We start from the raw sequence: 27,012 nt of genomic DNA on the forward strand, positions 1-27,012 counted from the left end.
TATACACATATAGAGATCAGATTAGATAAATATATATACATATACTTTGGAAGACAGACAGACTCAGCAAGTGGAGACTAAAGAAGAGAAGACTATAGTAACTCAATTTCTCGACTTTTTTTGGGTGGATTTTTGATTGACTGTCTCCCTCTGCTGGTTTAAACGCAGTATTATCATAACATTTATCAGCTGAGAAGGGCAATACTAATAATGATCAGAGTCCCATGCTGTTTGTGAACTAAATTTGTTTTGTTGACATTGAGTGTTTGACGTTTTTTATTTTTGTTTGTCATTTTGTTTACTCGTAGGTGTCATGGCAATACAGGTTGACAACGTCGTTGACAACTCAATAAAAGACCAAATGCTGTCATAAAAAAGGTTGAAAGAAAGGAGCTAAATATCCGACGGTTTGCCTTCACAGATGAACGTGACGGAATTGTTTAAGAGATCATACATGTCGACCTCCACCACCTCGGTGGGGGCGTGGCCGGGTTCCCCTCCGCCGGCCACAGCCACAAACACCCGCTGGCTCACAGACTGCTGCTGTTCCTCAGCAGCGTTGGCCGACTGCGGCACCTCGCCTTCTTGTTGGTGCACCGTGATCACCTGATCAGGGAGCAAAATCACAGGGCGAGCGTGAGTTTTCATTCGGCGACGACGTGAACATTTGAGGAAGTCTACGTCGCAGTGATTGGCAGCATTTTGGAGCCCATCAAAGTGAGCGCTTACGTTGTGCGCCGCCGCCGCCGCCGCCGCCGCCGCCGCCGCGCTGGAGGCCTCCTCAGCAACCTGTGTCTGCTGGGCTTGCACGTGGCAGGAGAGGAGATGCTCCTGCAGCTCCGTCTGGGAGCCGCTGACCAGAGTGCAAAGGGGGCAGACGACTCCGTGGGCGGCACCCTTTGTGCTGCAGTTGTGCTCCTGCAATTCCGCCGCCCCCCCGCTCAATACCACTTGACAGTGGACGCAGTGCAAGGTGGATGCCGCCCTATCTGCAGGGGATCAGGAAAGAGAAACAAAGTCATGAGTGCTTGTCTGCTCCTTCATCAAGTAATAATAATGGAGCAGATGTGTTGTTGTTGTTGTTGTTGTTGTTATTATCATCATTGTTGGCTTGCGTCACTTATTTGCCAGTCAAAAAGGTTATTGGCAGTTTTCGGACGTTTTCACCCACCATTAGAAGAGAACATTGATCATGGAAAAAATGGAAATTGTTGTTGTTGTTGTTGTATCATGGATTTGATTATATTGTGTCAGTGTACTTTGCTTGACATGTTTTGACTTTGAGTCATTTGTCACCTTCATGTTCAGCTTCTATGTGTTTGGCCAGGATGGAGACACAGGGGAAGAACTTTGAGCAGACGTCACACTGAACCAGGGTCTTCACTTGCTGCGCCGTTTGGTTGCCGATGACCTGAGGGTGGTTGGTTCTGTTGTGGTACCACAGGCCTGACAGTTGCTGCGGCAACATAGAGTGAAGGCCATTTCAAAATATGCTCAGCAAGTCCCACGCACGGCGCAACGATGAGGCCTCCTCGGTCGCTCGGTCGGTCGGTCGATCGATCGATCATCCTACCTGGTAAGATTTATTGCACAGGTTGCAGACATAGGGCTTGACTCCAGTGTGAATGGACTTGTGATTGTCCAGCAATGCGGCGCTGCTGAAAACTTTGCGGCACGTGTGACACTTGTGCATGGGGTTGACGTGGAGCTCCTTGATGTGCTTCTGATGCTCCTCCAAAGTCTGGAAGCTGAGGGAACACTTCTGACAGCTGAGGGGCTGCGACATGTCTAGTGGGAGGGAATGCTCTTTGAACAATCTGCTCGCCCTCAGTATTTCATGCAAAAGGTGTGCGTTCTTACTGTGGAAGGTCTGCAAGTGGACTGTCAAGCCACTGGCTTGGCTGTGGCCTTTTCCACATTCCCGACACACGTAGGGCTTATCGCCCGTGTGCGTCCGCACGTGCCGCGTCAGCTCAATGGACTGAGCAAACACGGCCTTGCAGTACTGACACGCGTACATCTTGCCTAAAAGAAGACGACGGCACTTGTGTCGTGAAGCGGCACGGGCGCTGGCTGGCTGCGCCTGCACGTATATACGCCTCCTATACGCCTCTCTCACCCTCAGAGTGCTTCTTCTTGGTGTGGTAGGCCAAGGCGGCAGCCACTCGGAAGCTCATGTCGCAGTGTTTGCAGCGGTAGGGCTTCTCTCCCGTGTGGAGCCGCATGTGGTTTTTCAAAGAGGAGGTGGCGGGAAACTTGGCGCCGCACGTCTCGCAGGCGTACGGCTTCTCCTCGTAATGCTCCGTCCGCTTGTGGTAGATCATACCTGGACGGTATCGGGATGGAAAGGAGCGCAGACAGACAGACAGACAGACAGACGGACAGAGGCCACGTCAATGGATGGACGTCTCAAGCGCCATTCTCCCACACTCACCCGAAGGGTGTGCGAAGGTCCGCCCGCAGAGGTCACAGGCTACTGCCTTCTTCTTCTTCTGCTGCTGCTGCTGCTGCTGCTGCTTGTCTCCCGCAGCGGCCGGGTGAGCCTGGCTCAAATGGCGCTGTAAAGCCCGCTTGTTGAGCAGCTTGCCAGGGCACTGCGGACACTGCAGCTGACAATCCTCGGACATGGGGCAGCGCTTCATATGGGCCGTCACTCGGCACTTGTAGGAAAAACTCTTCTTACACCAGCGACAGCGGTAAGACTTGGAGGACGACGAGGATTCGTCTTTCTCGGGCTCTTGCGTGCTGCTTTGCCCCGGCTTGATTGGGACTTGATTGGGACGGCTGCCGTTCTCCATTTCTGAGCTGGCTGTGGAGTCAAGGCAACTCGTCAGCACGCATCTTTGTTTTGGTTGGACTGCTCATACAAGATTACTTTCAGTCTGGTGTCCATCTGGCTCCTGCGTATTGTCCATCCCCTCCAGCTGAGAGAGCAACGACACGGGGAAGGAGGAGGGCGCCTCTCGTTGGGCGCTGCGGAGCAGGCTCAGGAGACTTTGCTCACTGACAAGTCCCTTCTCCACTTCCCCCAACAGCTTGGTCACGACTGAGCGGGGGTCGGCTTCTTCACAGCACTGGCAAACTAACTGGGAGCAACAAAACCAACAATGACACAAATCAGTAAATGATTCAAGAAATCCTGTCTGCTGATTTCACTCTCTTCGTGAGAAGCCACTGTGTTACACCGTGAAGCTCACTTACTTCATGGTTTGGATGTGATTTTTTTTTTGTGCTTTTTCTTCCCTCCCAAGGTCGTGGATAAAGACAAGCAATGTGTATTACACTAAACCGTATCGGAAATAAGACGGACGGACGAACCACAAACGAAATGAAATGCATCCACCGGATGCTGCTTGAGGTGCGGATGCGCTTTCATGAACCTCCTAAATCGGTCCTTGTTAGGTTCCTCATTTCCATAATGTGGGACCTGAGAATGGGCGAGGAGGGATACCTGGAGCTCCAGCTTCTCCAGACACCTGTTGGCTGCTCGGCTCAAAAGCTGAACAACATCCGGCACAACGGCGAGTTGCTCGGTCAGCTGAGAAGAACGCTCCAAGCCGCTAGTCGTTTTGCCGGCTCTCGCGTCGTCGTCGTCTTCGCCAACAGTTGCTGTGGCGGCGATGCTTTCTTCTGTCCCTGAGCAGATAGAAAACCGTCCGTGGTGCATCATATGCGCAGCAATGGTGAGTACGTACATGAGGAAAGGAGGCCCAATATTCTTCAACACTAAATACGACAATTTGAAGACGGACGGTGTCAACTCTGGGCAGTCCTTTACCTGTAGGCTCCTTTGCCATTTCACTCGCATCTCCACATGCATTTGTCTCCAACTCGTCCTTGGCCTGGGCCTGGGTCCCACTTTCAGCCGAAGCATCAGGGTTTGGGCTCGGGAGTTTGTTCATGGGGCTCTGTGTAGAAGGGGGGGAGCCTTGGGGCTGCTGGTTGATAATGTTGGCGAGGACATTTTTAAAGCTCACGGCTACGTCAAACATCTGCAGACTGTCTGCTGCGCCAATGATGCGGCTGACGTTGTGTTTTCCCAAAGGGAGCTTGCCTGTGTATACCATGTCCAGAAGACAGGTAAACTCCTGTGAGGAAACCAAAGTGGTGTCGATGGAGACAGTGTCAGAAAAATTCAGCAACGACCTAAAGGGATACAGAGTTTCTTTTCAATCCCAACCACCTTTGTGGTGCTGGTCATTCGAGCAAGAAGCAAAGCTTTTCAATGGAAATGCACGGATATTCCTGGGTCGAAAGAAAGAATGGCATTACCTGAAAAGCATGCTGGAAGCTGCCAGCACTACTTTATGTGCACGATGAGGGTCGTCGCCCACGAGAACCGTGCAGTCACAAAAGTGACCCTCTTGTCGCAGGGCCCACAGTTGCTGCATCAACTGGCTGCTGTAGTTAGGCAGTTCGAGCATTTTGTTTATCTGCTCCGGGGAGGAAGAGTGTTCCTCTACCCTTGATAGAGACGACATTGTTTTCAATGGTTACCCAAACGCCTATGTGTTATTCCACACACGAATTGGGTTTTATTGGCGCATTGGAGTCGGTGATCACGAATTTGTTTTCATTCGAAACAACTTGTCAACAGTTGTAAAAAGTCAATTGTCATACATGATGAGAGAAGTTGGTGTACAGTGGAAGGAAGAGATCATTGACACGTTCGGGGCAAAGCTACCTAAGATCGTTATCCGGATTTGGTGCAAACTAGCTGTAGCTATGGAAGCTAAACAAAGGTTCGGGCCGTAGGGAAGGAGACCGATTTAACGGTGACAAAAACGAGCTAGCATAAGCGCCACGAATGAGGCGCTCATCTCATTCATTGATTGTCTTTACCTTGACACATTCAAATGATCCATTTCTTTATTTAAACGTCGTTGTTGGACAACTCCAGAAGCGCAATAAAGCTTCAAGCTTTTTGAACATGGCGACGAGCGGTATGGCGCACGATGACGACGTTTCCGCTTCTAGTGCTGCATTCGCGGAATGTGGGGAATCCCTCAATTCATTTAGATCCATATTTTAAGTAGGACTCACTCCAGAAATGTTCATTAGAATGCAGCTTTCCTTTTCTTAGAACTGGTAGCCTCTTCCTCTTCAGTCTCCTTATTGGGCTTTTTTTTTTTCCAAACTTCTGTTTCTTGCTCATTTTGGCTTGCGTCGCGGGTTTGACTGGGGTGTCAGACATGTCACGTGACCGAGACGAGCGTCTTGTGTCAAGAGACACAGCGACGGATGTAATCGGGAGAGAATTGACCCATTTTTTTACATTTTTCAAAATAAAACCTTCCTCATTTTTGCTAGCTTTGCGGGCTCGACTGGGAACACGTGTCACGTGACCGGGACGAGCGTCTGGACCGGAATGACTTGATCGTCGATTAAAAAATACATATATATATATATATATATCATCACAGATTGGTTTGAGCGATCGCTTATTTGTTAATAGGTAAGTATGTAAAGCATTTTCAGAGGCAATGTTTTTTTATTTAAATAAATAAAAATAAAATAAAAATAAATAAATAAATAAAATAATTAATAAATAAATAAAAAAACATTTCCTCTGAAAATGCTTTACATACTTACCTATTAACAAATAAGCGATCGCTCAAACCAATCTGTGATGATAACCCAAGAAGTCTTTGTGGAAGGAACAAATGACATCATTTAGCGCTCTCTCTCAATTTCTGTTTGTGTTTTAGAAACCTGATAATTGATGTAGTAAAGTGAGACATGGTTTATTAAAAATATTTATAGCAGGCTATGTACACTTCAATATCTCAAAGTTATAAAGTATAAGGACAGGCAGAAACGTGTGTGTATATATATGTATGTGATGTTGGTCTTGGAGAGTGAAAAATGTCTCATTTCTTATTTCCCATCTTAGCTTTTTTTCCTCGCTGTCAACTTTCAGGAACAAAACAAAGTGGGACTCAGTTCATGACTTTCCAATCCTATTTTGCGGTCTGCTACAAGAGGAGCTGTCCATTTCGATGGATCTTTAAAATCTTTCCAAGTCTCTGTTTTGCTGTTGCCATGCCTTTCTTTAGCCGCTTGGCTGTAAAGGGAAGAAAAGACAATCAGTTGGTGTGCCTCGGTAAAGTATCTATCGACGTAGTACATGTCTTCTTCAAAGATCAGAGAACTCAAGATAAAACAGCCGATGTTTGAAAACGATTGAGAGAAATCTCTCGTCCTTTAACAGATGATCCCCATCCAAAAATGCTGCCCAAATCCAAATGAAAGTCAAAATGGCCGATTTCCTGTTAGGCTAGCACGTGGCTGGCTACTGAAGTTCTTCATTTCCTGCTCCCAAGGGAGACTGACTGCTCACTTACTGACCTTTAGCATCTGCCGAAACTCCACGATCCCCTTTTGTCATGGAGTTGCTGTTGGGAGCAGACGTGGACGGTCGCCTTTGGCTGAGGAATAGCCCCGGCACCATGGGCTGGAGCACTGCTGGTAACTTGAGCGCTTGGCTGTCCAACTCGTGATGCGAAAGGTGGTCGCCTCGGAAGTCCAGATGGCGATCCGCCGAGCCGCTATCTCCAGACATTTTTAGCGGTGACTCCTCGAACAGCGTTGTCTTCTTTTTGACTTTCTTCTTGATTTTCTGTTGTTCCTCCTATTGGCAGTGTTGAAGCCATGACTTGATTTGCAGCATTTGGAACACCATGAATTAGCCTAGCCGCCCCCCCCCCCCCCCGAATTTACAGACCTGATGCGAAAGCTTTGCCGCAGCAGCGGCCAAGCCCGTTTCGACGGAGGCCACGCGCGCTCCTTCTCTCGCAGGCCTTTCCTGTCGAGGAACCGAGGGTCCTACGCGAGCTGGGAGGAGACTGAAATCAAGACTTGACTCCAAAAGACATAGAATGTGAATGGAATGACAGAATCCAGCAGACCTGTGGGGCTGTATGGAACGTCGTCGTTATTTTTCCGTTTCTTCGATCTGGATTTGAAAATGGGATTGTCCTCCTCAGACTCGAATGACGGATAAACTACGGAAGATGCAACATTCTACATTGCAATGGTTAACAGTCAAGCAATAACGTGGAGAGAGAGCGAGCGATTGCAGCGGCTCTATTCTCGCTAGAAATCAGCGTCATCCTTGATTGTTAGAACTGATCGAAGATTGTTTTTTTTCTTTGAGAAGTAACCCAAAAAATATACGACTTACTGGCAAAAACATAGGCCACCCGTGTCCATTTTCATCACCAGCATACGTACAATGAAATTGAAAGAGCCGTATTTCGATTTGGAGCCTTACCATAATCGGAGTCTTTAAAGCACGCGTCCATGTGGTCCTGGTCATCATAATCAAGAGCCTCAAAACTGCACTTCTTCTGGGGTTTCTTCAAGTGGTTAGTGGATTGCTTGCGGTTGCTGCCGTGACCAATGGCGCCTCCTCCTCCTCCTCCTCCTCTACTGACCTTCTTATTAGTCAGCGAACTGTGCATTTGCCAAATGTTCTTTGACTGACTATTGCTTCTTAACTGATTAGTGTTCCATTGCTGCTGCTGCTGCTGCTGCTGCTGCTGCTGCTGCTGCAAGTTGTCGGATGATGACAGGTTGGCCATAGACAGCATGCCCTGAATGGCCTCCTGTGTGCTGGGAGATGCAGGTGGCTGACTGTAAAGAGGTCAATAGAAAAATACACGACAAGCCATTACAAAAGGTCGCAGCACTGATCACCAAAGAAAGATTTTGGATTCTAGCACATGACATCGTGGTAATGCACAATCCGTTCAATACACCAAGACGATAAGATTTGAAATCCACATTTGTATTAGGGACGTGTGCTTGATCGAGACTATTTGCAAAGGCTAACCCCATTGAGACGCAGCATCTCCAGACAGAAAGTACAAAAGAAAAGTATTGTTGGACACTAGCTTGAAGTTTAGAGAGAACATAAAGTGAGCGTGTAGATCATGTCCTCAACAACACTCGTGCGGGACCACGCTCCACCCTTTGTGAATTTGGTTCTTTTCCCTTGCCCTCCTGGGAGTTTCAGGTCAGTGGATGTTTGAGAAGAATTGTCCATTTTTGCACATGTTGTCCTGAATGCGGTTAGCTACCTAAATGTGAAAGCGTGCTGCGTCAACAAACACTGAGAAGAGGACCAAATCAACTGAGGTCTGTCTGCCTACCTGTTGGTGCTGTAGTCAATTCCACCCACTTGTTTGCTGGCTTGCAGCAAGTCAAGAATACCTGCCGCACTGCCACTTTTTTGACTCGTATTTGTGTTGGAATGGCAACATTTACCCTCTGGCTTGGCGTCTGTGTCAAAATGTAGACTTTCTTCATCTGAAGAATCAGCAATCTGATTCTAAGAAAAACAACAACAAGGAAACAAACATTACAATATGTACATACAATTGAGAACGATTCAAAACACGCAAACAAAGGTTATCATGCGACGGTCCTTTTACAAATTCTGTTGGGAACACTACAGCGGGAGGGAATGCACGTGGGAGGAGTGTTTCGTGTACATTTGACATTCATGCTTCAAAGAAGAAATCACCAAAAAGTACCGTAATTTTCGGACTGTAAGTCGCACCGGAGTATAAGTCGCACCAGCCATAAAATGCCCAAAAAAGTGAAAAAAAAAAACCATATATATGTATATAAGTCGCTCCTGAGTATAAGTCGCCCCCCCCCCCCCCCCCCCCCCCAAACTATGAAAAAAAAACGCGACTTATAGTCCGAAAATTACGGTAACTATGGCCAGTGTACGTATTGCAGCATTGGATCTCTTTTGCATGAGCGTACGTCGCAACAATACGACGTTCCATGTCTGAAGTGTAGAAATGCCGAACGAAGCGCGTTACAATAAATGGACTAGACTGGTGTATCGCAAAAGGAGAAAAATGCGTCTGTTGCAAGCCGATTATGCAAAGATTCAACCCGCTCCTAAAAAAAGAGAGAAAGGCTGTCGTTCCCATTTCGAAGGAGAAGCCACATTGCAACATTTGGTCGTTTGCCTCAGCATTACGCTACTGACCTTTCTCGTGTTTGGGTCGAGACCTTCTCTCTTTAATTCTTTCCAGAGCAGTACAAATGACCAAAATGACAGGCTGTGATGATGGATGAGAAGTAGAAAACTCCATACCTTTGACACCAAGGGCTTGCTCTTTGGGTTATTGGTTGGTCGAACTGGCTGTCTGATTTGGGAAAGAACTGCTAAACCAACGCAAGGAAGGATTCAAAACACTGTCAGTCCATATACGTACGTGCTGTACGCATGACGTGACATTACTCACCGGCAAATTCTTTCTTTGCGGTGTTCCTTTTCCGTCGAATGGGGAATTCATCAATCTTCAGTTCTCCCTCGTCCGAGACGTACTCGTACTCATCTCTCACTGGCTTGTGTTTGTCCTCTTTTAGCTCTTGTATTGTCCCCACAACACTTGCGTCAATGTGATTTTTCATTGGCTTTGTGCTAAATGGGAAAGGGCAGGATAAAGGGGAAGTGCTTAGGCAGGCACTTACTCGCCTGAATTGGCTTCAACTCTTCCCCGACGCATTCAAGACACCATTAAAACGACATTTGGACGCCTTGGATTTAGCCGTGCTGGCCCATCGGGCTGCAGTTGGTGCTCTGTGTTCTGTACATACCTCAGGATTTTCTTGCGAGCCAGGGCCAAAGCGGCTTTATTGCCTAAAACGGAGCTCCTGTCCAATTTGCAGTCTTCTTCCATCTTTAACAGGGAGTCTGGTTTACTATTCTGTGGGGGGGGGGGGGGCAAAAAGAGACAAATGCTTATGTGACATCATAAGCACAAACCATTCATGTCGACCCAAATCATATTTTGCTAGGCCGGCAAATAAGGACGTCAGACTCCAATTTGGACATTTGGAGTCATGCAAAGTTCAATCTCTTTTGAAAGGTCTCACCTTGTACTTCCATTTTGCTTCACTCCTGTTTTTATTCTGCCCTCTAGTTTTGTTGAACTTTTCCACCATTTTTTGCTTCAATGTTTCCTTTTCTGAGATTGTCACCATTTTCTTCACAACCTGCAAAAAAAGAAGATAGGACAATATTCATAATGTGTGTGTGTGTATCAAAGTCAAAGTCTGCTTTATTGTCAATTTCTTCACAGGTCAAGACATACAAAGAGATGGAAATGACGTTCCCACTATCCCACGGTGACAAGACATAGTACACAATATCCATACAAGTAAACAACACCAAAAGTAAAAACAAGAAGGCACAAATGTGTGTGCGTGTGAGTGTGCGTCGTATATACAGTGATCCATATATGTGTGTAATTCTTACAGTGATGGATCACTGTATATATCTATATCAATCGTGTTAAAGTCAAAAGTCATCTGCCAATGTGCTTGCCTTTGCTTTTGTTGTCTGGTCCAGGTTTAAGATATCCTTGGCATGGGACTCAAGAGCTTCAAAACTGGAGGCTTTAGGTGGAGCGGGTGAGTCGTGTAAAAGTGTGATTTTCTTCTTATCTCCCTCTTTGGCCTTGAGCGTTTTCTGAGATTTTGGAGCCTTGGTCATCTTCGGAGCTTTGCTTGGCGGTCTGTGCACTTTCGGGCAGTTGCTTTTGTTTTTGACTGTCTCAAAGCTCGGCGAAGGAACCTCGGCTGGTGAAAGAGGATCTTCAAGATCCGAGTGGGGTGATGGAGGACTCTCCGATGGCAGCTCGCTCTTAACTGCTTTCGTGGCATTCTAAACACAGAAAGCGTGCAACGACAAAGTCATCTTTTGATCAATCTGGACAATTGCATTTTTTCTTTCTTTTTTGCATAGCCATTCTCAGCTCAGGTCCACTGTATTTGATGAAATCATCATAATGCGTGCGTGCGTGCGTATTATTTGGACCAAATGCAATACAGGTACCTCTGAGAGTCTTATCTCTCTGGCAAGGTCTTTAATGAGCTGTGAAGGTTTCATGTTTTCTGGAAGTTCATCTTCATGTTCTAAAAGGGCCTTACGAGAGCGAGCGAGAGAAAAAGAACATGTTTATCGAATAGATGACGACAACACATACCCATCACTTTGAATCCGTACCTGCTTTTTGGTCCATGCTCTGAAGGCTCCATTGATGATTTTGGCACCATGGATCAGATATGGAGCTGGCTGCCTATTTGCTTTATGTAGACCTGCGTAAACGGGCATCGACAGTCATTATTACTGAAAAGAAGAATGAAGCAAAGCAAAATAGTACATACGTAGATAGGTTCATATTTAACTCATGCTTCCAAGCTCAGACGACTCTCTCTTTTGAAGTACGATAATGTGATTTCATATCAATCAATATGAAGTCTGATTATGAAAATGGATGATATCAAAATCTCCCCGGTCAGCAGAAGGTACACATTGCTAGGAATTTCCAGGCAATTTTCCCGACGGCGGCTCTAATCTCTGCTTCCGTTGCTTTTTTTGCCGAGGTGTGTGATGTCAATTGGGGCTGCCCCCATGCAAAACGTTTTCAAACAAAATGTGGCTTGAAACGAAGCGTTCACCTTTGAATCGTTCAAGAAGATGACGTCCCACGTACCAGCATGCTGTTTCAAAGTTGGGAAACGGTGTGAGGGTTTTCACCTTTAGTCTCTTCTCAATTTCATTTGCTCTAGGCAAAATCAATGGTTTGAGTGGCAGTGCAAAGAAAAACAAACGCAACGTTCATTTTGTGTTTGATCAAAGTGGTGTTCAGACCTCATCTGCATCTCCACGCTCAGGTTGTGGACAAAATGGCCAGAGAATGCCAAGCAGTCCACCGGAGTCAGAATTGCATTGATCCAACCTGAACAAATGCACACCGTTATCAATATCAGACAGATTTAACAACCGTGGATGAGATCACAGATTAATAAGAATACCACACACCCAGACAACTACCCAAATCAGACTATGACTAGCATAGAAATGAAGAATTCTCCATGAAAGTTGTGGCTCCAAAAATGGTTTGTGTATATAATAAACTTTGTGTGTGTGCATGTGTATGCGTGTCTATATATATAAATATATATATATTAAAAAAGTGGAATGACTTATTCTCATTTAATCAAACAAAATACTTGTTCTATTCAATATGTGTTTGGGCAATTCTTATTTTTGTCCCGTAGCCTTTTAAGAAAAAAGAACAACCCAATGAGAATATTTCATATTGTCAATAGAAAAAAGATGAGCAGTTTCACGTCCTCAAAAGAGTCAGTCAGTGGTATGTTTGCAATCGGTAGTTTGGCAGTTGAACCTGATGGAATGAACAAAGTCTGTCCTTGCTTCAGACAGCATTTGTAACACTTGTCCACTTGGTCAGCAAAGAACATTTCGCTGCGGATGGACGACGACCTCCAGCGCTCGTACAGAGAAAGGTTGGCAGAGGTGGGCTTGATGAGAAAGAAAATCTTTTCTCCCTGGAAATACGTACATGACATCCATTTTCAAATTCCTTCTTTGGCATGCACAAAGTTGGTCAATAAAGCTGATTCTGATTTCTTGTTTTTGGAAAGCAAAGGTGTACAGAACACAGGCTAGGAAAGGAGGGCGTACCTTTAGTACGTGATACCACACAGAGGCGCCGCCGCACTCGATGTGGAAATCGGTGTAGCTGTCTTTAACGCATATCAGACAGTATTTAGTGACTTTAGGCTTTCCAAGCAGAGCATCTTCAGGCCAGTAGTTTTCAACCCAAGACAAATTGTGGACAATTTGGGGCCCCTCCACAATATTACTCATCCTGTTCCAAAGAAAAAGTACAAAATGAATTTGGACGCCATAGATACTGTCACATGGTCAAAATTACACAATGTTTGGAAGTTCTTCACCGAGCGTGTACCTTGAGTCAGAGAACTCCAGATTGATTATATTTAATACTTTCTTTCGGTTTGTGCTGTAATAATAATCGACAAATTCTTTAAGCTTCATCTTGCTATCAGTCTGTTTAGTGACATCGACGACGTCAACTGCGACGTCAGGACCTGAGATGTAAAACATAAATAAACATGGCAAAATTACACATGTTCATGAAAAAAGAATAGCCACCCATCCATCCATCCATGCAGCCATCCATCCATCCAACCACCCATCCATGCATCCATCCATCCATCCATCCATCCGACCCATCCATCCATCCATCCATCCATCCATCCATCCATCCATCCATCCATCCATCCATCCATCCATCCATCCATCCATCCATCCATCCATCCACCCACCCACCCACCCACCCATCCATCCATCCATCCATCCATCCACCCACCCACCCATCCATCCATCCATCCATCCATCCATCCATCCATCCATCCGACCCATCCATCCATCCATCCATCCATCCATCCATCCATCCATCCATCCATCCATCCATCCATCCATCCATCCATCCATCCACCCACCCATCCATCCATCGTTTGTATCCCGGATCTCCTTCTTTCCGTCACAACCCGCAGATCGCGGAACGTAGATGGAGCGCTAAACGGAGCTTTCCTTTTCGACTCGGCTTCCGACTCGCACCGTCCTTTCTAGTCGGAACCTTTCTGGCGGCTTCGCACACCAGCTCGGGTTCCTTCCATGCCAGAGAGTTGACATTCCGTGTCATCGCAATCAGACTGACAACATCTAATCTCGAGATTCTTGGCGAGCAGTACGCAAGTGGCTGACCAGGCCTTGCCCAACTCAAACTGAACAGTGGTTTGGCGAGCCTGTTTACAGTGCGCTCCGTAATTAATATTGGACAATTTCCCAGGGCGCAGCACAACATCTCTCACAGCACACCAGTGTGTCACGACACGGCGGTTGGGAAACATTGCTCGACGGGATGACAAAACAATACGCGGCGGACATTACCGGGAGGAAAATCTAAATCAAGGTCGTCGGTCGTTCTGTCCTTACCGACGTAATTTTCCACATCGCTGATGTAAAAGGTGGGAGGCGGCATGGACATGCCCAAACCATCCTTTTTGGGAACCAGGATGGGTTCCTCAAAACCGTTCTCCTCCAGGTAATCCATGGTCAGTTGAGCGCCACTTAGTTTAACAACAATATCCTCAGCACTGGAAACAACACACAAAAGCCCAGTGAAAAATGCCTTTCAATGATATTGTAATGCAAATCACAAAACTACGCAAGCAGCATATCAAACGAGTCTTGTATTGTGATCATACAAATAATCAACACGATTCAATGCTCAAGCGGTGACTCGACATCATCTTTAGTCGATGTATCTGGACATGGAAAAGCCTGGACTCATTTCCACCAAATACTACGTCTATAGTACGTACGTTTAATACGTCGCTCTGGTGTGAGTCACTTTGGGGACGCAGTTACTTCACACACACCAGACAGTCTGAGGTTGCATTTAATATGTCATGTGAATGCTTACACACGGCCACAAAAATCATTACAACTCGCAATGTGAAGCTAAGCCTCCGTCTTTTTCTTCGTCCCCAATTGATCTATATGGCACATTCTGTACATCTCTGTATGGAACGCTCCATAGCTCAAACTTTAAAATTCGTTGTACATGTGACAATGACAAATCTATTCTATATTCTAACTGTCAAACCATGTACAGTTGCATCCGTCGTAATGGCTCTGTCACGTGGCCACCACATTTGATTCCTCCGAGTCTTAAGCAGAAGCCAGGGAAGACGAGTGGAAAAGCAGTCACGTCAAATGAGTTTGATAGGCGGCGTGTGCTCGCTACTAGCTGTCTGATCATTGACAACTCCAATATGACATTGACACGTCTCGGTTGCTGTATTGTGTCTTTACGTTACCATGGTGGCCCCTCCCCTCCCCTCCCCTCCTCTCCTGTGTTACCTCAATCAACGTAACCACAGTCACCTGCCTCTCGTTACCCGTCGTGTATTTCAGCCCTGTCTGCCCCTCGCGCCCGCTCGGATGGATCATTGCGTTCTTGTCGTCGTAGTGTCGTCACGTCCCTGGCGGTCGGTCAGTCGGCTAGTTATTTTGGTAAGTCATGTCGGTTTGCCGAGTCCATCCGTTCCGTGACATACGTTTTTTTAAAGTGTCAAACACGCTTACCTTGGAAATGTTCTGCTACGGAGCTCCTTTATGAAAACTTGACTTCCATTCTGTACAGCTCGGACATCTGTGCTTTGCCAAGGGTCCTGTTTGTTCCAATGCCTTTTCCTTTTTACTTAAGACGACAACAACAACAACAACAACAAAAGAGCAATGACATCAATGCCCGTAAGTACTTTCCCCTAACTCAAATGAGCTACTTGCTACTTGCTGCATGACATAAACAGTATGTCATCCACTTTTGACACACGATGTATTTTTCCAAAATAGAATATTCGACATACATGTGGACTTGCCGTGGGTCTTCTCGCAGTTTGGACAATGGTATACGTCAATGTCCGGGGCATCATCTTCATCCACACCGACGCAACTGAAACAAATGCAAATAGTTCACTTGGTTACGGGATGTATTTCTTTGGGGCGAGCTTTCAATGTTCAAACTTTATATCTTCAAGCTGTCGATGATTTCAAAAGCATTGGATCAAATGTCGAGAGGTTTGCTCAAATAGGCGCTCTACATAAGAGCAAAATCAAGTCCGAATGGTGCACTTCCTGCGCGATTGGCTCCAAAAAACTCGCTAGATATTGGCCACTTCCATACGTATGCATGCCTGGCGGGCGGGCGGGCGGGCAGGCAGGCAATTTTCGTAGCTCCGGGTTGAACGTACAACCACGAATGCTTGCTTAAGTGGGGATTTTGGAAAGCAACTGCCTCGGCCCTGTTGTCAAAAATATTGTTTTTCCGTTGTCGTCGCCGCCGCTAGAAATCCAGTCTCGCTGAAAGGCTATTCGGAACTCGGCATGGACGTACGGACGGACGTACAACGGACGTACAACGGACGTACAATGGTCATAATCGTTTTCGTGACCCCAAAAAAGAACGTAATCACGTACTGAAAGCCTCCATTCCTGGAGGGATGTCGCAAACGCGAGATAAAACACACCGTAATGCATAGACTCCAAATAAAAGCGCGATCGAGGCTGGCTGCCTTTTCTCAAATCACTGGGCGAGAAGCTCTATTCTTGGAGTGATTTTGCAAACGTTGCACAAATATTGTATACACAAAATGACAGCGAGAGAGAATATTGACCAAGTCTCTCTCACTCACGGTGCCGTTCGTCCGTCCGTCCGTCCCCGCTCATCGGGCATGTCATATCGCATTTAAACTCCGAGGAATGGCGAAGCCCACGTAAAGATCGTTCAAGCACATCCATGTTTTGGAAGGAGTTATTCACCAAATTTCCCAACCGAGCTCAATGACTCCCTAGCTCCCTCCGCCTTCTTCGAGCGAGCGAGCGGCCTCTCTTCAGATGTAGATGAGCGACCGAGTCACAAAGCTGTCAAGAAGGGAGGGAGAGGGAGGGACGGACGGACGGACGAACGAACGGACGGCTCGCCGTTTTTATTTAGCCTCCCCAAATGCAAACACTCGCTAAAATGCACCATATCAAATCAAGCACTTTACCTGCCGTGAAACCAATCTTTGCAAGCATCGCATTCAATCATAAATTGGGTCACGTCGTAAGGTAATCTGCAGATGCAATAGACGGGTACAGTCGCCATGTTCGATTCACGGCCACGGCGTGTGCGCGCCCTCCCGCGCGCGCGCGCGCGTAGGGGGAAGGGGCCGGCGCGCGCGCGGGCGGGCGCGCGGGATGTCTGCTCTCACGAGACAAACGAATTGAAAAATAGATCTCCCTTCACACAATGTAAAATAATAATAATAATAATAATAATCCACTCAAATATAGAGAAACAATTTGCATCCCCTTTAATTGGGTAAGATTAAACATCTTGTTTGGAGACTAACCTGGCTGGCAAGAGCCATATTGACCATGGAAGAAGTCCTTATTTCTCTGCTTACAGGTTTGAATGACTATAGACCTGTCGCACTGACATCTGTGGTCATGAAATCTTTCGAGAGGTTGAAGGAGGTCCCGGGCCCCCTGCTTGACCCCCTCCAGGAAACGCGCAAGGAACATGTCTACAGACCTTTCTCACACAGGTTGCAGTCTGTTTGAACTACTCCCCTCCGGACGGCGTTACAGAGCTCGGTACGCCAAAAGCAGAAGCCACGGAGACAGACAGCTTCTTCCCCCAGGCTGTTGCTCTGATGAACTCGCACCACTCTTAGTCTCAGAGTCATTAGTGTGCAATAACCTCCTGCTCTCCACACCTTTTTTTGAATTTGTCTACATTGTTTGTACTATGTGTCCTCTCTGCATCCATTGCAGCCTGGTCATCTTGGATGAAGGACCTTCCCATCTGTGGTCTCTTCTCAAGGTTTCTCATTTCCCCTAGCTGGAGTTTTTCCTTGCCCTTTTGGGAGTTACAGATCAGGGGATGTTTGAGAATATTTGCTATTTTTCACATCATGGCTGAGTGTTGTTTGTCACCTAAATGTCGAACAGAGGCTGTGATATGTACTGTATGTGTCTGGTACTCCAGCTGCACTGCTGCTCAGAGGAAAAAGCGCCAAGGGGTTAGCACAGAAGATCATTGGATGCCCTCTCCCCACACTGGAAGACCTACACAGAACCTGCTGTCTCAAAAAACCACAGAACATTCTGAAGGACACTTCCCACCCTGGCCACTCCCTTTCCGAACTCTTGCCATCAGGCAGACGCTACAGATGGATTAGGTCAAGGACTAGCAGTTTTCATCCTACAGCGGTAGTCACGTTGAATGCCGCTAAACGTAAATGATTATGTCTGTGTGTGTTCTTCTGCGGGTTTTTAGCTTGTATTTTTTTTCTATCTTTTTATTCTATTTATTTCTTATCTCATGCGCTGATCGCTTGGCACTTCTCAAACTTCGTTTCACATGTGTGACAATGACAAAGATTTATTCTATTCTATTTACCCAAGTCAAATTCCTTGTTTGGCACGCTCAAACATGACGAATAAAAAACACTTGAATCAAACAAGCTAGCTATACTGAAAAACAAACCCCAAACCATCGGCTCTGTTTCAGCAAATGTCTTTATTGGGTCAAAAGCATGTACAACTCGGCCAAGTTGTTGACCAAATCAATTCAGCCTGGTGTTTGAACACAGAATTTGCACATGGGTGGTTTTCCAATCACGCTAGCGTGATTTGTTCCATTGAACTAGCGGCTGACAGACACAGACTAATTGCACGGACGTCCATATGTGCTGTGCATACGTCTATCATTTAGGATACATACGTATTCTGTTGGTGTCATGACGTCGACGTGTGCTGCGGGTTTCTATCACGCGCCTGGGTAGCTGTGTCATTCAGGCATGTAAATAGGTTTCAGAAAGGTTTCATTTTGACCTTAACTGGCGACCAAGAGACATTCAATGATACAGCCAGCTTTTTCAACTGGATTGAAGTGTGTCAACCAAGCCTTGAGGTGCCAACACAAGCACCAAATTGACTGGCGACGTGTAACCCTTGATTAAGAGGGCCTCACGGCCTCCGCATACAAACAGCGTCAACGCGCACGGGACAAGTCAATGGGTACTTGACCCGGTTAGGGATGATTACAGGGACAGTGGAAAATCCACTTTGCATCCTTTTCAGAAAACCTCTCGTTCCTTTTTGACCTCTATGGCATGCATGCACGCGGGCGGCAACAGGCGGCCAGATCATCAGAACATGGAGAAACACAGTTCTGAAGTTCCGTCCGGCTTGTTTGTATACAATCTTGGAGAGCGGGTGCCTTCAAAGCATGGGATAATATACGTATCTCTGCCACCCATTGTACTTTGAGGATGTCAAATTTCATTTTTTCATCCAATTATTTCCCGTTTCGTATTGCCATTTAATTGCTGTCCAAATGTGTATGTCACAACAGCCAGCTCAAGCCATTTTCAAATAACCTTGTTGACGATTTATGAAAGACTTGCGGTGCATCTGATATTTAGTTTTGATCGGAGCTCCAGAAAAAGCCATACTTTTCCCCGGGTACTCCGGCACGGATGACAAAATATGCTTCTCGGGTCAAGTGAAGAGTGAGTTGTCCTCATCTAAATGTCTAACTACGAATGTTTGTTTGCACGTACCGTGTCTCGCCTCCCATCTTACCTGGAGTCGGCTCGGATAAATACTACATACTCCGGCTCACCGCCGACCCTCTATATAATAACCCTCTATAAAACCTATACGTATATTTCACAATGAGAAGCGTTGCGTCGGCAATTGCGTTGCACATTCCAAAAACATGCACGATAGGTGAATTGACCGCTCGATATATATTGCCCTTGGTTGGGCTTGTGACTGTTTGTTTGTCTGTCTGTCTGTCTGTCTATGTGTGACCTGCAATAGGCCGGCAACCTGTTCTGCCCAAATTCAGCTGCGATAGGCTCCAACAGCCCGCTGCAGATCACGGATGAATGGACATAGACATTTTACAACTCCAAATTCCTCCACAAACGCTGTTTGACATTTCCCCATGAAAAACAAGAGGCTATGCGGTGAAAAACCAGTCAAGTCAAGAGGGCCAGTTAAGCGCAACGCTCGTAGGCTACTTGCCAGGGTTCTTGCCAAGGGTCTCGGGCAAAAAAATTTTTTCCCCACGGCTCTCCGGTCCATGAGCAGGAGCCATGATTAGAATATAGGCCTACACTTTCTTAGAAGATGAGCTGTTCAAAGACGTTTGTTTGAAAAGAATTGCTGCTCGATGAGGACCGCTGTTCATATGGCACCGTTCAAATTCTGACTTTAGTATACTATGTATGTGTGTGTGTCACAGGGCTGAAATGAATCAGTCCATCCGTTCCTTCCTTCCTTCCTTCCTTCCTATTTAGTGTTCGTGAAATGAGAGCTGGAGCCTTCAAAATGGCCTTGGGTGGCAGAATTGGATCTTTTTTGCTCCGAGAGTTGCTGACTGCTCGGGATGGAATGCTTCTTTGGGCGGCCTTTTGGTTTGGTGGGTGACTCCAGACCCCCCCCCTGCAGCACCTGCAATTCCAAAATTAGCGGGAAAATGCCGTTAGAAGCCTCAAGCATACTGCGTGTTTGCACATTGTACATTACAATTTGAAGACATTGATCAATGTGACACTTTCACCACATTTTCTCTTGAATTAGATATTTGAAACCTGTCCAATATTTTCCCATTCAAATTAGTTGCTGTCCCAATTCAAATGAAAAGGAAAACTATTCATGGGACTCACCTGAGACCTTCCAAAGACAGTAGGCCACTTTTCCATTGTGTCTGTCCGAGTAACATACTAATAAACGTATCGTCTGCTAGCCGGCCATCCCCAACAGCATTACATCGACGCATCGTCATCGTCATCGTCATTCTAAACCAGGGGTGGGCAAACTTTTTGACTCGCGGGCCGAACTGGGTTCTAAATTTGGACCGGAGGGCCGAACCAGGAGCAGATGGACGTAGTGTTTGCGTGAAGTAATATGGACATGGATTGGGGTAACGTAAACATTATTGGATAAGAAGACCATAAATGCAACCTGTCGCATCGAGTCACAGCGCTCAGCTGACAAGCTGTGAAGAAGGAGGGAGGCACCTAAAGCTGTCAGGTAAATCCAAATGTTACCTTATGGTCTTTAAAAAAAAGAAAAGAGTTTATTCTGGATGAAAATGCTCAACTTTTTGCTTGCTCTTTTCTAATAAGATAATATATAAAACAGCATCATTCCTCTGCTTTTGAAATGAGATGAAACTTGGCGTCATGCGATATTTTCAATCATCTAGCCCTGAAAAGAAAAGTAACAACAAAACAACAAACGTCCAATCAAATGTACACCACATAGTATATGCATATCTACTGTGATTGTTCATGAATGATGACGTAATCACATGAATGGCTGTTAGCTCTGCCTTCCAACTTACAATTTTCTTCCATTTCATCCTTCTGTTCTGGTACCATGTTTTGACTTGGAGTTGACTGAGACCCAGCGACTCGGCGAGGTCTAATCTGTAACCAACGAGCGGAAACATTTCAATACGATGACCATCTTGCATTCACGTAAGACTTCAACAGTTAAGTGTGAAGCAGGTGAGGGTAGGCATATACATATGTATACATACATACAAACATACGTACGTACATACACACACGCACACACCATATTTTATCTGACGCTATTGTATGATTTGTGCATATTGTCTCAGATATAGAAATGAAACATGACAACACCTGCGCCTCAGTTGGGGTTAGGGCTTCTATTTTATTGTCCCCTTTATTATTTTAGTTAGCGCGCGGATTCACTTTCGGGGCATTATTTCCAGGAGTACTACCACGGCTTTTGTATTTAATTAGTCTTATTTGATGGTGTGGAATTTATTTCCAGCAGCTCATTATTTGTCTTTGAAATGTAAGAAGCGCCACGTATGGACCACGGAAAGCTGAAGCTCCCTCTACTGTACTTTGCTTGTCTTTTGCGCTTTTAGGTATCGTTGCTTCGGAACCCGACGGCTTCATTTCTCGACTCACTTCTTCTGGAACTAATTAGTGTCCAGATCCAGGGCTGTACTGGATTTGTGTACATTAGCGTTGTCACTTTAACGCATGAATTAGATGGATTAATTAGCATGCTAATTAACAGACTATGAAAGTGAACACAATTAACGGCGCACGCATTTGAAATTTGGCCCAGTGAATGACGCATAGGCTGCAAGGCCGCAGTGGAACGTGCCCTGCTTCCAGCGCCGCTAGTCATGAGCAAATGTTTTGTTGGACTTCTCCCTGACCCCCCCTTGAATTAAATACCACTTACCTCAATAAACACTCTGTTGCATTGGTCCCGGACATTCTCACAAACACAGTTGAATGACTGACTATATGACTTGGTAGATGTTGTTCCGTATTATCCAGCAGAGTGCAGCAAAAATAAGGCAACAATTCAGCTGTGATGCAAGTCAAACTATACCATTTGTTTTTAGGAAACAAAATAAAATAAATAAGGTTAAAGACCTTTTTAGCAACTATCATGCGCACAACAAACAACTTGTCCTCTTGGAACATAAAATAAAGGGAAAAGATTTCATCTTAAGTTGTAAAGTATCATGGGAAACGAACGGCGTTCCACCCAGTCACATGTTTTGCTTGTTGTTTTTTTTGCCCAAGTCCCATTTTCAGTGCATTGACGTTCCCATTTTGAAGCTGCAACTACACTATTAGAGTATTACGTTTGCTTGTACACCAAGTAGTAGACAAAGTGGATCTTACAAAACAAAACAAAATCCATTTCATATTTTACTTCACTGTTTTGTAACGCGCTTGGCCTAATTGATTTGCTGATGTGATTGACCTTTTTCCTTTTGAATTTCAATTTAGGATCCAGCACACTACACGGATAAAAATGGGGATTTCAAATATTCTCTTCTTGGTGTTTTCAACTCAAAACCTTTATTTGGGGACATTTTCTATTATTAACTTAATTAATCTAGTTCATTACAGATCATGCAACATCACCTCACAGCAGTATATACGTATAATACGTGTGTTTGTGTGCGCGCGTGTGTACTCTTGCTCTCTCGCTCTCTCACTCACACACACTCACACACACACACACACACGCACACCCCAATTTCGCACATTACATTTTACTGTGTCAAAGTCCTTTTTATCGTGGGCTACTTTGTAGTAACAGCTTACCTCAGAGGGCCGTTACGACAGTGAGACCAAATAAAGGTTTAACGATCTCGAATATAAATAACAAATCAAAGGATTGCCAGTTTTGAAAAAATATTTTCAATGATTGTTCAAATTACTGTAAAAAGGTGAGCTACATTTCCTTGTGGGATGAATAAAGTTCAATTTGGTCTAATGTAATCCAAAATAACATGGCAGGCCGGAGTTGGCCCCCGGCCGGGCCTTGAGTTTGACACGTGTGCACTATATCGGTCTATTTTGTCCCAATCTGAAGATGGAGTAAAAAAAAAAAAAAAGACATTTAGAACACATTTGGAGTGATATTTACTAAAGTTAAGACGAGTAATGTTTTTTTTTAGTAATGTGTAGGTTCATTCCTCATGCCATGAGTCACCCTTATGTGAGTCAAAGGTTGTTAAAATCTCTCCTTATAAAATGTACTTACAACTTCTGTGTGAAGGGAAAAAAAAAAGTGTAATTTTGGAGTAAATATTACTCCAAACTTTTTTCAGTGTCGAACTTACTGTGAATATTTGACTCTCTTCCAATTGTTCATTTTTCACTCTCTTCCAATTTGTTACTCTCCGTGTGTTCAGAGTGGGACCATATAGGGCCTATATTATAGGCTATTGGACTATAGACCAGCCAATTCGATGATTGTTATTTTTTTTTCTTTTCTTGGCTCTCATCACTTACCTGTCAGGAGTAGAAAGATATTTCTGCTTCTCGAAGCGTTTTTCTAGACCCATCAACTGTAGTTCCGTGAACACGGTTCGGCTTCGGCGGCCCTTCTTGCTTTTGCTGGCTCCGTCGGATTCGTGGTCCAATTTTGCCCGGAGGTGAGGCTCAAGAGTCAAATGGCGTGAAGGCACGCCGACGTGCAGGTCTGCCGCAGCCGCAGCAGCAGCCGCAGCCGATAGGAGCGGGCACGGCAGCGGGGCCAAGGGGAACTTCACCACGTTAGTCCGGTCAGCCTTTAACGCTTTGAGAAGAAAACGGGGAAAGATGGAGAGAAAAAACAAAAAAAGAAAATCAGTAAGGCATATGAGGATTTTCATTTGCTATTTTTCCTATTTCTCATCACATTGTCTTACAAGGCTGACTCGAGGGAAAGTAAATATGTCCATCGGTGCCTGTGTTTTTTTTTTTTTTTTTTTGTCATTTAAAATATATTTTTGACATCTACAATTATAAATCCAATTATTTATCAACACAACTAGAGCCATGATGTGGTAACGTCCCCGAGTCATTACTACATGTACCGAGCCTACTGTAAGAGTCTTATTTATTTATCATCGAAGAAGCTTTCCGGGTGATGAATGCAATATGGCTCACTACTAATAATAATATCTCCGATGAAGGAATCAAATGTGTTCTTATATTACTAGGCCCGGTTTGGATTTGACCAAGGCAATTGACATAAAACGGCATCAACTCGGATACTTTCGATTGATTTACGCGTGGTTTTCGTTAGAATAAAAATGAAAAAAACCAGAGCATTTGGAAGTAATCGTTTTGCATAATTGACCGTTTAGTCTAGACAACTTCCAAGTCACGAACGTCGCGTGGGAAAAAAAGGGACAAAAAGAAGTTTCCTACATGTTTGTTTTGTTTTGTTTGATGAAAACAACGCTCTTCCATCGAAATGACTCGGTGTGGGGTTTTGTCCGATATGGAATGGAAGGAAGCGCGTAAGTGACTAACTCGAACTCGGCCGATCGTTTGTTTCACTTTGTTCTTACCCATTTGGTGACGGAACGCACGAGTGGAGAGGAGCGCGTGTACTCCGAATTTGAGAAGCTCTCTCGTCGGCGCCGCAACTTTGCGTTCGGGATGATCAGTGAGGATCTCTTCGATCATAAAACTGCGATAGCGATGCGTCCCCTGAACTTTCCGAGGACAGTAAAGTGCCCCGAGGTCCAAAGGATGTGCTTGCTCTTGCTGCTGCATGATGTGGAGAGGCTGGCCACCTGTTGACATGCAGCACAAACTAGGCGGCTCTCATATTCCCACTGCGCTGACCTTCCGTCCGGATGTCAACGTGTCACATCAAATTGATCGTGAGGAGTGGGCCAGAACAAAAATAGCTGAGCTGAGCAGCAGGAGCAGGAGCAGGAGCAGGAGCAGCAGCGGCGGCGGCAGCGGCGGCGGTGGCAGCGGCAGCGGCGGCGGCAGCAGCGGCAGCAGCAGCGGCAGCAGCAGCGGCAGCAGCAGCGTCCTCTTCCGTTTGAACTTGTTGGCCAAACGTGCAACTCAAATGAACGTACTCGATCATCTCCCAAATCCTGCCTGCCTGCCAGCGTGATGGGAGGGACCGACGGACGGACGGGCGGACGGACCGACGGCGGGACGGAGCTTTCCATGGCTGTGATCATGAATAGGCCTATTATTCCGTTAATTGTCTATGGCACCCCCTCTTCTTGCTGTTGACTTGCTCCATTAACACTCATTTCACAAATAATAGCCTATCTTATGGCCGGGCTATTCTTTGGAAATGAATGAACTCGGATTGCACTCTCCAACACGTACTGACTCGATTTAAAGCCTTCCTTTTTTAGCGCAATACTGCAATGGGGCTGACGTGCATGGTAGCTACAAATGCTTGACTTTGGTCCGTCCGGCCGGGCATGCAGTGCGGCTGGCTGCGCTTCCCGCTTCCCACTCAATGATTGTCAGACTGTCTGTCTGTCTGTCTGTCTGTCTCCACGTGCCATCATGACGGGGATGGCGGAGGCTCCGACGCAAGGGATCCATCCAGGCTCCTTGCAAGAAGACGCAGCCATCCCAAACAGGATGGGGACAACAGGACAATGAGAATGGATGGCTGGGCCCGGGGCTGGACTGGAATGGCAGAAGCTCGTTTTGGTACCATTTCATTCTTTTCTCCCGCTTGACCCTAAAAGACCAGCCTCTTAAATGGACAGCACTTTATATCTACAATGTAGATTCTACATCACACGGTGCCCAAAGCCCTTTACCAATTCCCGCTGGTCCTCGGGGTGCAAAAAGTCAGTCCCTTTGTATTATTTGGGTTATTACTATTAGACCAGGGGCGGGCAATTCATTTTGCAAAGGGGCCACACGTGAAGCTGTCTGTCTGCCTGCCTGCCTGCCTGCCTGCCTGCCTGCCCGACTGCCCGACTGCCTGCCTGGCCTGCGTGCCTGCCTGCCTGCCTGCCTGCCTGCCTGCCCGCCTAGCCAAGGCCAACCTAACATTCTGACCTCAACTTTGAGTTTGTACTTAGAAAAAAATGTTTATACATGTTAAAAATGGGCAAAAACGCATTTGAAACAAAATGATAATTGTTACATTGACTACCATCTCATATTGGCCAGATTCAGTCAAGATTCCCAAATATCATAAGTAATTTTAGACTCCCAATTTTCAAGCCTATGTTTCGTCTGCCCCCCCCCCCCCCCCCCCCCCCAAGCTGTCATTCCTCCCGCTAATCCCTCGATTTTACAGTCAAGTAAACAGTTTACATTGTGGGCAATGGGACGAAACACCTTGTCTCTGCTCTTGCTGCTTGTGACAAAGCCCCCCCACCCCACCCCCCCTCCAAGCACCCAACGGCTGATATCGGTCAGCCGTTGCAATGAGACGCGCGGGGTCCAGTTGCTTGGTCTCATCTATACAGATTGACACAGTGCAGGTGTCCTCCAACTCCCACTGCACTTTAGAGGAAAACGTTCAATTGGGGGTCTATAGCATTTAAATGGAGCAATAGGTCAAGGGCCCCCCTCAACAGCTCTGATCAATACAAAGACAGTATCCAGTCGGCTTACTCTGGCTGGCCTGCCTGCCAGCCAGAAAAAAAAAAAGACATGTAAACCAGGCGCTGACCAATGACCTCCTGCAAACTACCCACACCTCAAAAGAAACCTCTGATGGATGAGGCCACACACTTATTTCGTGCATGTGTGTTTACAAGGTTTGGAATAGCAGCACACAATGAAAATGAAACGGTGACAAAATGGTGAAAGAAATGCCAACGCTTTAGGATATGACCTTAGATGACACGGAGTTGTTTGGCAGGATTTGGCTCAGTGCACGGCGGAGCGGTCTCTCCACTCATTTGTGATCATCTCCAAGTGTCCTTGAGCAAGACATGGAAGCCTCGCTAGGTTCATGAGTGTGACAGCCCATTTATCATTTAAGACCAACGGTTGTACCGCTCAGTCGGGAGGTCAGTGTGCAACTTTTGTTTTCCTGTGCATGGTGGCTTTTCTTTAGACACTTCAGTTTCATTGTCGCGACACCGCCGAGTGTGTTCAGGTGGCTGCCGCACCTGCCTGCCCCTACAGCAAAATTCATTCACTTTGTGTATATAGACAGTATCCATCCATCCATCCATCCATCCATCCATCCATCCATCCATCCATCCAAGCAAGCAGCATAATCCAGCCACCCCAACT

At 46.0% G+C, this 27,012-nt stretch overlaps 3 protein-coding genes across 12 annotated transcripts; all 3 read right to left on the bottom strand.

The window, feature by feature from the left end:
- Window positions 1–258: 258 nt before the first annotated feature.
- On the bottom strand, window positions 259–5,198 carry zbtb40 (zinc finger and BTB domain containing 40). The gene is made up of 12 exons (XM_061291106.1): window positions 4,843–5,198; window positions 4,273–4,464; window positions 3,779–4,146; window positions 3,452–3,636; window positions 2,876–3,086; window positions 2,435–2,809; window positions 2,120–2,326; window positions 1,861–2,025; window positions 1,574–1,788; window positions 1,297–1,456; window positions 730–989; window positions 259–606 (listed from the first exon to the last, which is right to left on the bottom strand). Exons 1-12 carry the CDS (start codon window positions 4,863–4,865, stop codon window positions 394–396), a joined length of 2,574 nt encoding a protein of 857 aa, XP_061147090.1. The 5' UTR covers window positions 4,866–5,198; the 3' UTR covers window positions 259–393.
- Window positions 5,199–5,728: 530 nt separating this feature from the next.
- On the bottom strand, window positions 5,729–16,617 carry phf2 (PHD finger protein 2). Of its 10 annotated transcripts, none has more exons than XM_061291101.1 (23): window positions 16,477–16,617; window positions 15,295–15,380; window positions 15,011–15,125; window positions 13,856–14,016; window positions 12,804–12,945; window positions 12,518–12,704; window positions 12,219–12,381; window positions 11,681–11,768; window positions 11,488–11,594; window positions 11,033–11,124; window positions 10,862–10,951; window positions 10,352–10,690; window positions 9,901–10,020; window positions 9,622–9,731; window positions 9,267–9,445; window positions 9,008–9,186; window positions 8,154–8,332; window positions 7,501–7,635; window positions 7,274–7,428; window positions 6,909–7,004; window positions 6,725–6,834; window positions 6,349–6,631; window positions 5,729–6,064 (listed from the first exon to the last, which is right to left on the bottom strand). In XM_061291101.1, exons 1-23 carry the CDS (start codon window positions 16,572–16,574, stop codon window positions 5,976–5,978), a joined length of 3,303 nt encoding a protein of 1,100 aa, XP_061147085.1. In that variant the 5' UTR covers window positions 16,575–16,617; the 3' UTR covers window positions 5,729–5,975. The 10 variants fall into 10 exon arrangements, 9 of the variants coding, with proteins under 9 accessions (XP_061147085.1, XP_061147084.1, XP_061147087.1 ...); XM_061291100.1 differs by having other exon boundaries at window positions 7,274–7,431; XM_061291103.1 differs by having other exon boundaries at window positions 7,274–7,635; window positions 9,116–9,183.
- Window positions 16,618–17,974: 1,357 nt separating this feature from the next.
- Window positions 17,975–25,595, bottom strand: barx1 (BARX homeobox 1). Its single transcript, XM_061291107.1, has 4 exons — window positions 24,339–25,595; window positions 23,293–23,578; window positions 20,832–20,916; window positions 17,975–19,936 (listed from the first exon to the last, which is right to left on the bottom strand). The coding sequence occupies exons 1-4, from the start codon at window positions 24,574–24,576 to the stop codon at window positions 19,775–19,777; spliced, it is 771 nt and encodes a 256-aa protein (XP_061147091.1). The 5' UTR covers window positions 24,577–25,595; the 3' UTR covers window positions 17,975–19,774.
- Between the last annotated feature and the right edge of the window lie 1,417 nt (window positions 25,596–27,012).

This window comes from Syngnathus typhle, linkage group LG11 (genome assembly GCF_033458585.1).
Source record: "Syngnathus typhle isolate RoL2023-S1 ecotype Sweden linkage group LG11, RoL_Styp_1.0, whole genome shotgun sequence".
NCBI lineage: Eukaryota > Metazoa > Chordata > Actinopteri > Syngnathiformes > Syngnathidae > Syngnathus > Syngnathus typhle.

Coding starts and splice junctions, on each gene's coding strand:
- zbtb40 (XM_061291106.1), bottom strand. CDS start 4,865: ATGGATCATTTGAATGTGTCAAG. Junction 4,465..4,842: donor GATCATTTGAATGTGTCAAG/GTAAAGACAATC, acceptor GTCTCTATCAAG/GGTAGAGGAACACTCTTCCT. Junction 4,147..4,272: donor GCTTCCAGCATGCTTTTCAG/GTAATGCCATTC, acceptor GTATCCCTTTAG/GTCGTTGCTGAATTTTTCTG.
- phf2 (XM_061291096.1), bottom strand. CDS start 16,574: ATGGCGACTGTACCCGTCTATTGCATCTGCAGATTACCTTACGACGTG. Junction 9,446..9,621: donor GCTCGCAAGAAAATCCTGAG/GTATGTACAGAA, acceptor TTTCCCATTTAG/CACAAAGCCAATGAAAAATC. Junction 7,005..7,273: donor CTTTAAAGACTCCGATTATG/GTAAGGCTCCAA, acceptor CATCTTCCGTAG/TTTATCCGTCATTCGAGTCT.
- barx1 (XM_061291107.1), bottom strand. CDS start 24,576: ATGTCAACAGGTGGCCAGCCTCTCCACATCATGCAGCAGCAAGAGCAA. Junction 23,579..24,338: donor TGCGTTCCGTCACCAAATGG/GTAAGAACAAAG, acceptor TTCTTCTCAAAG/CGTTAAAGGCTGACCGGACT. Junction 20,917..23,292: donor TATCTTTCTACTCCTGACAG/GTAAGTGATGAG, acceptor CGTTGGTTACAG/ATTAGACCTCGCCGAGTCGC.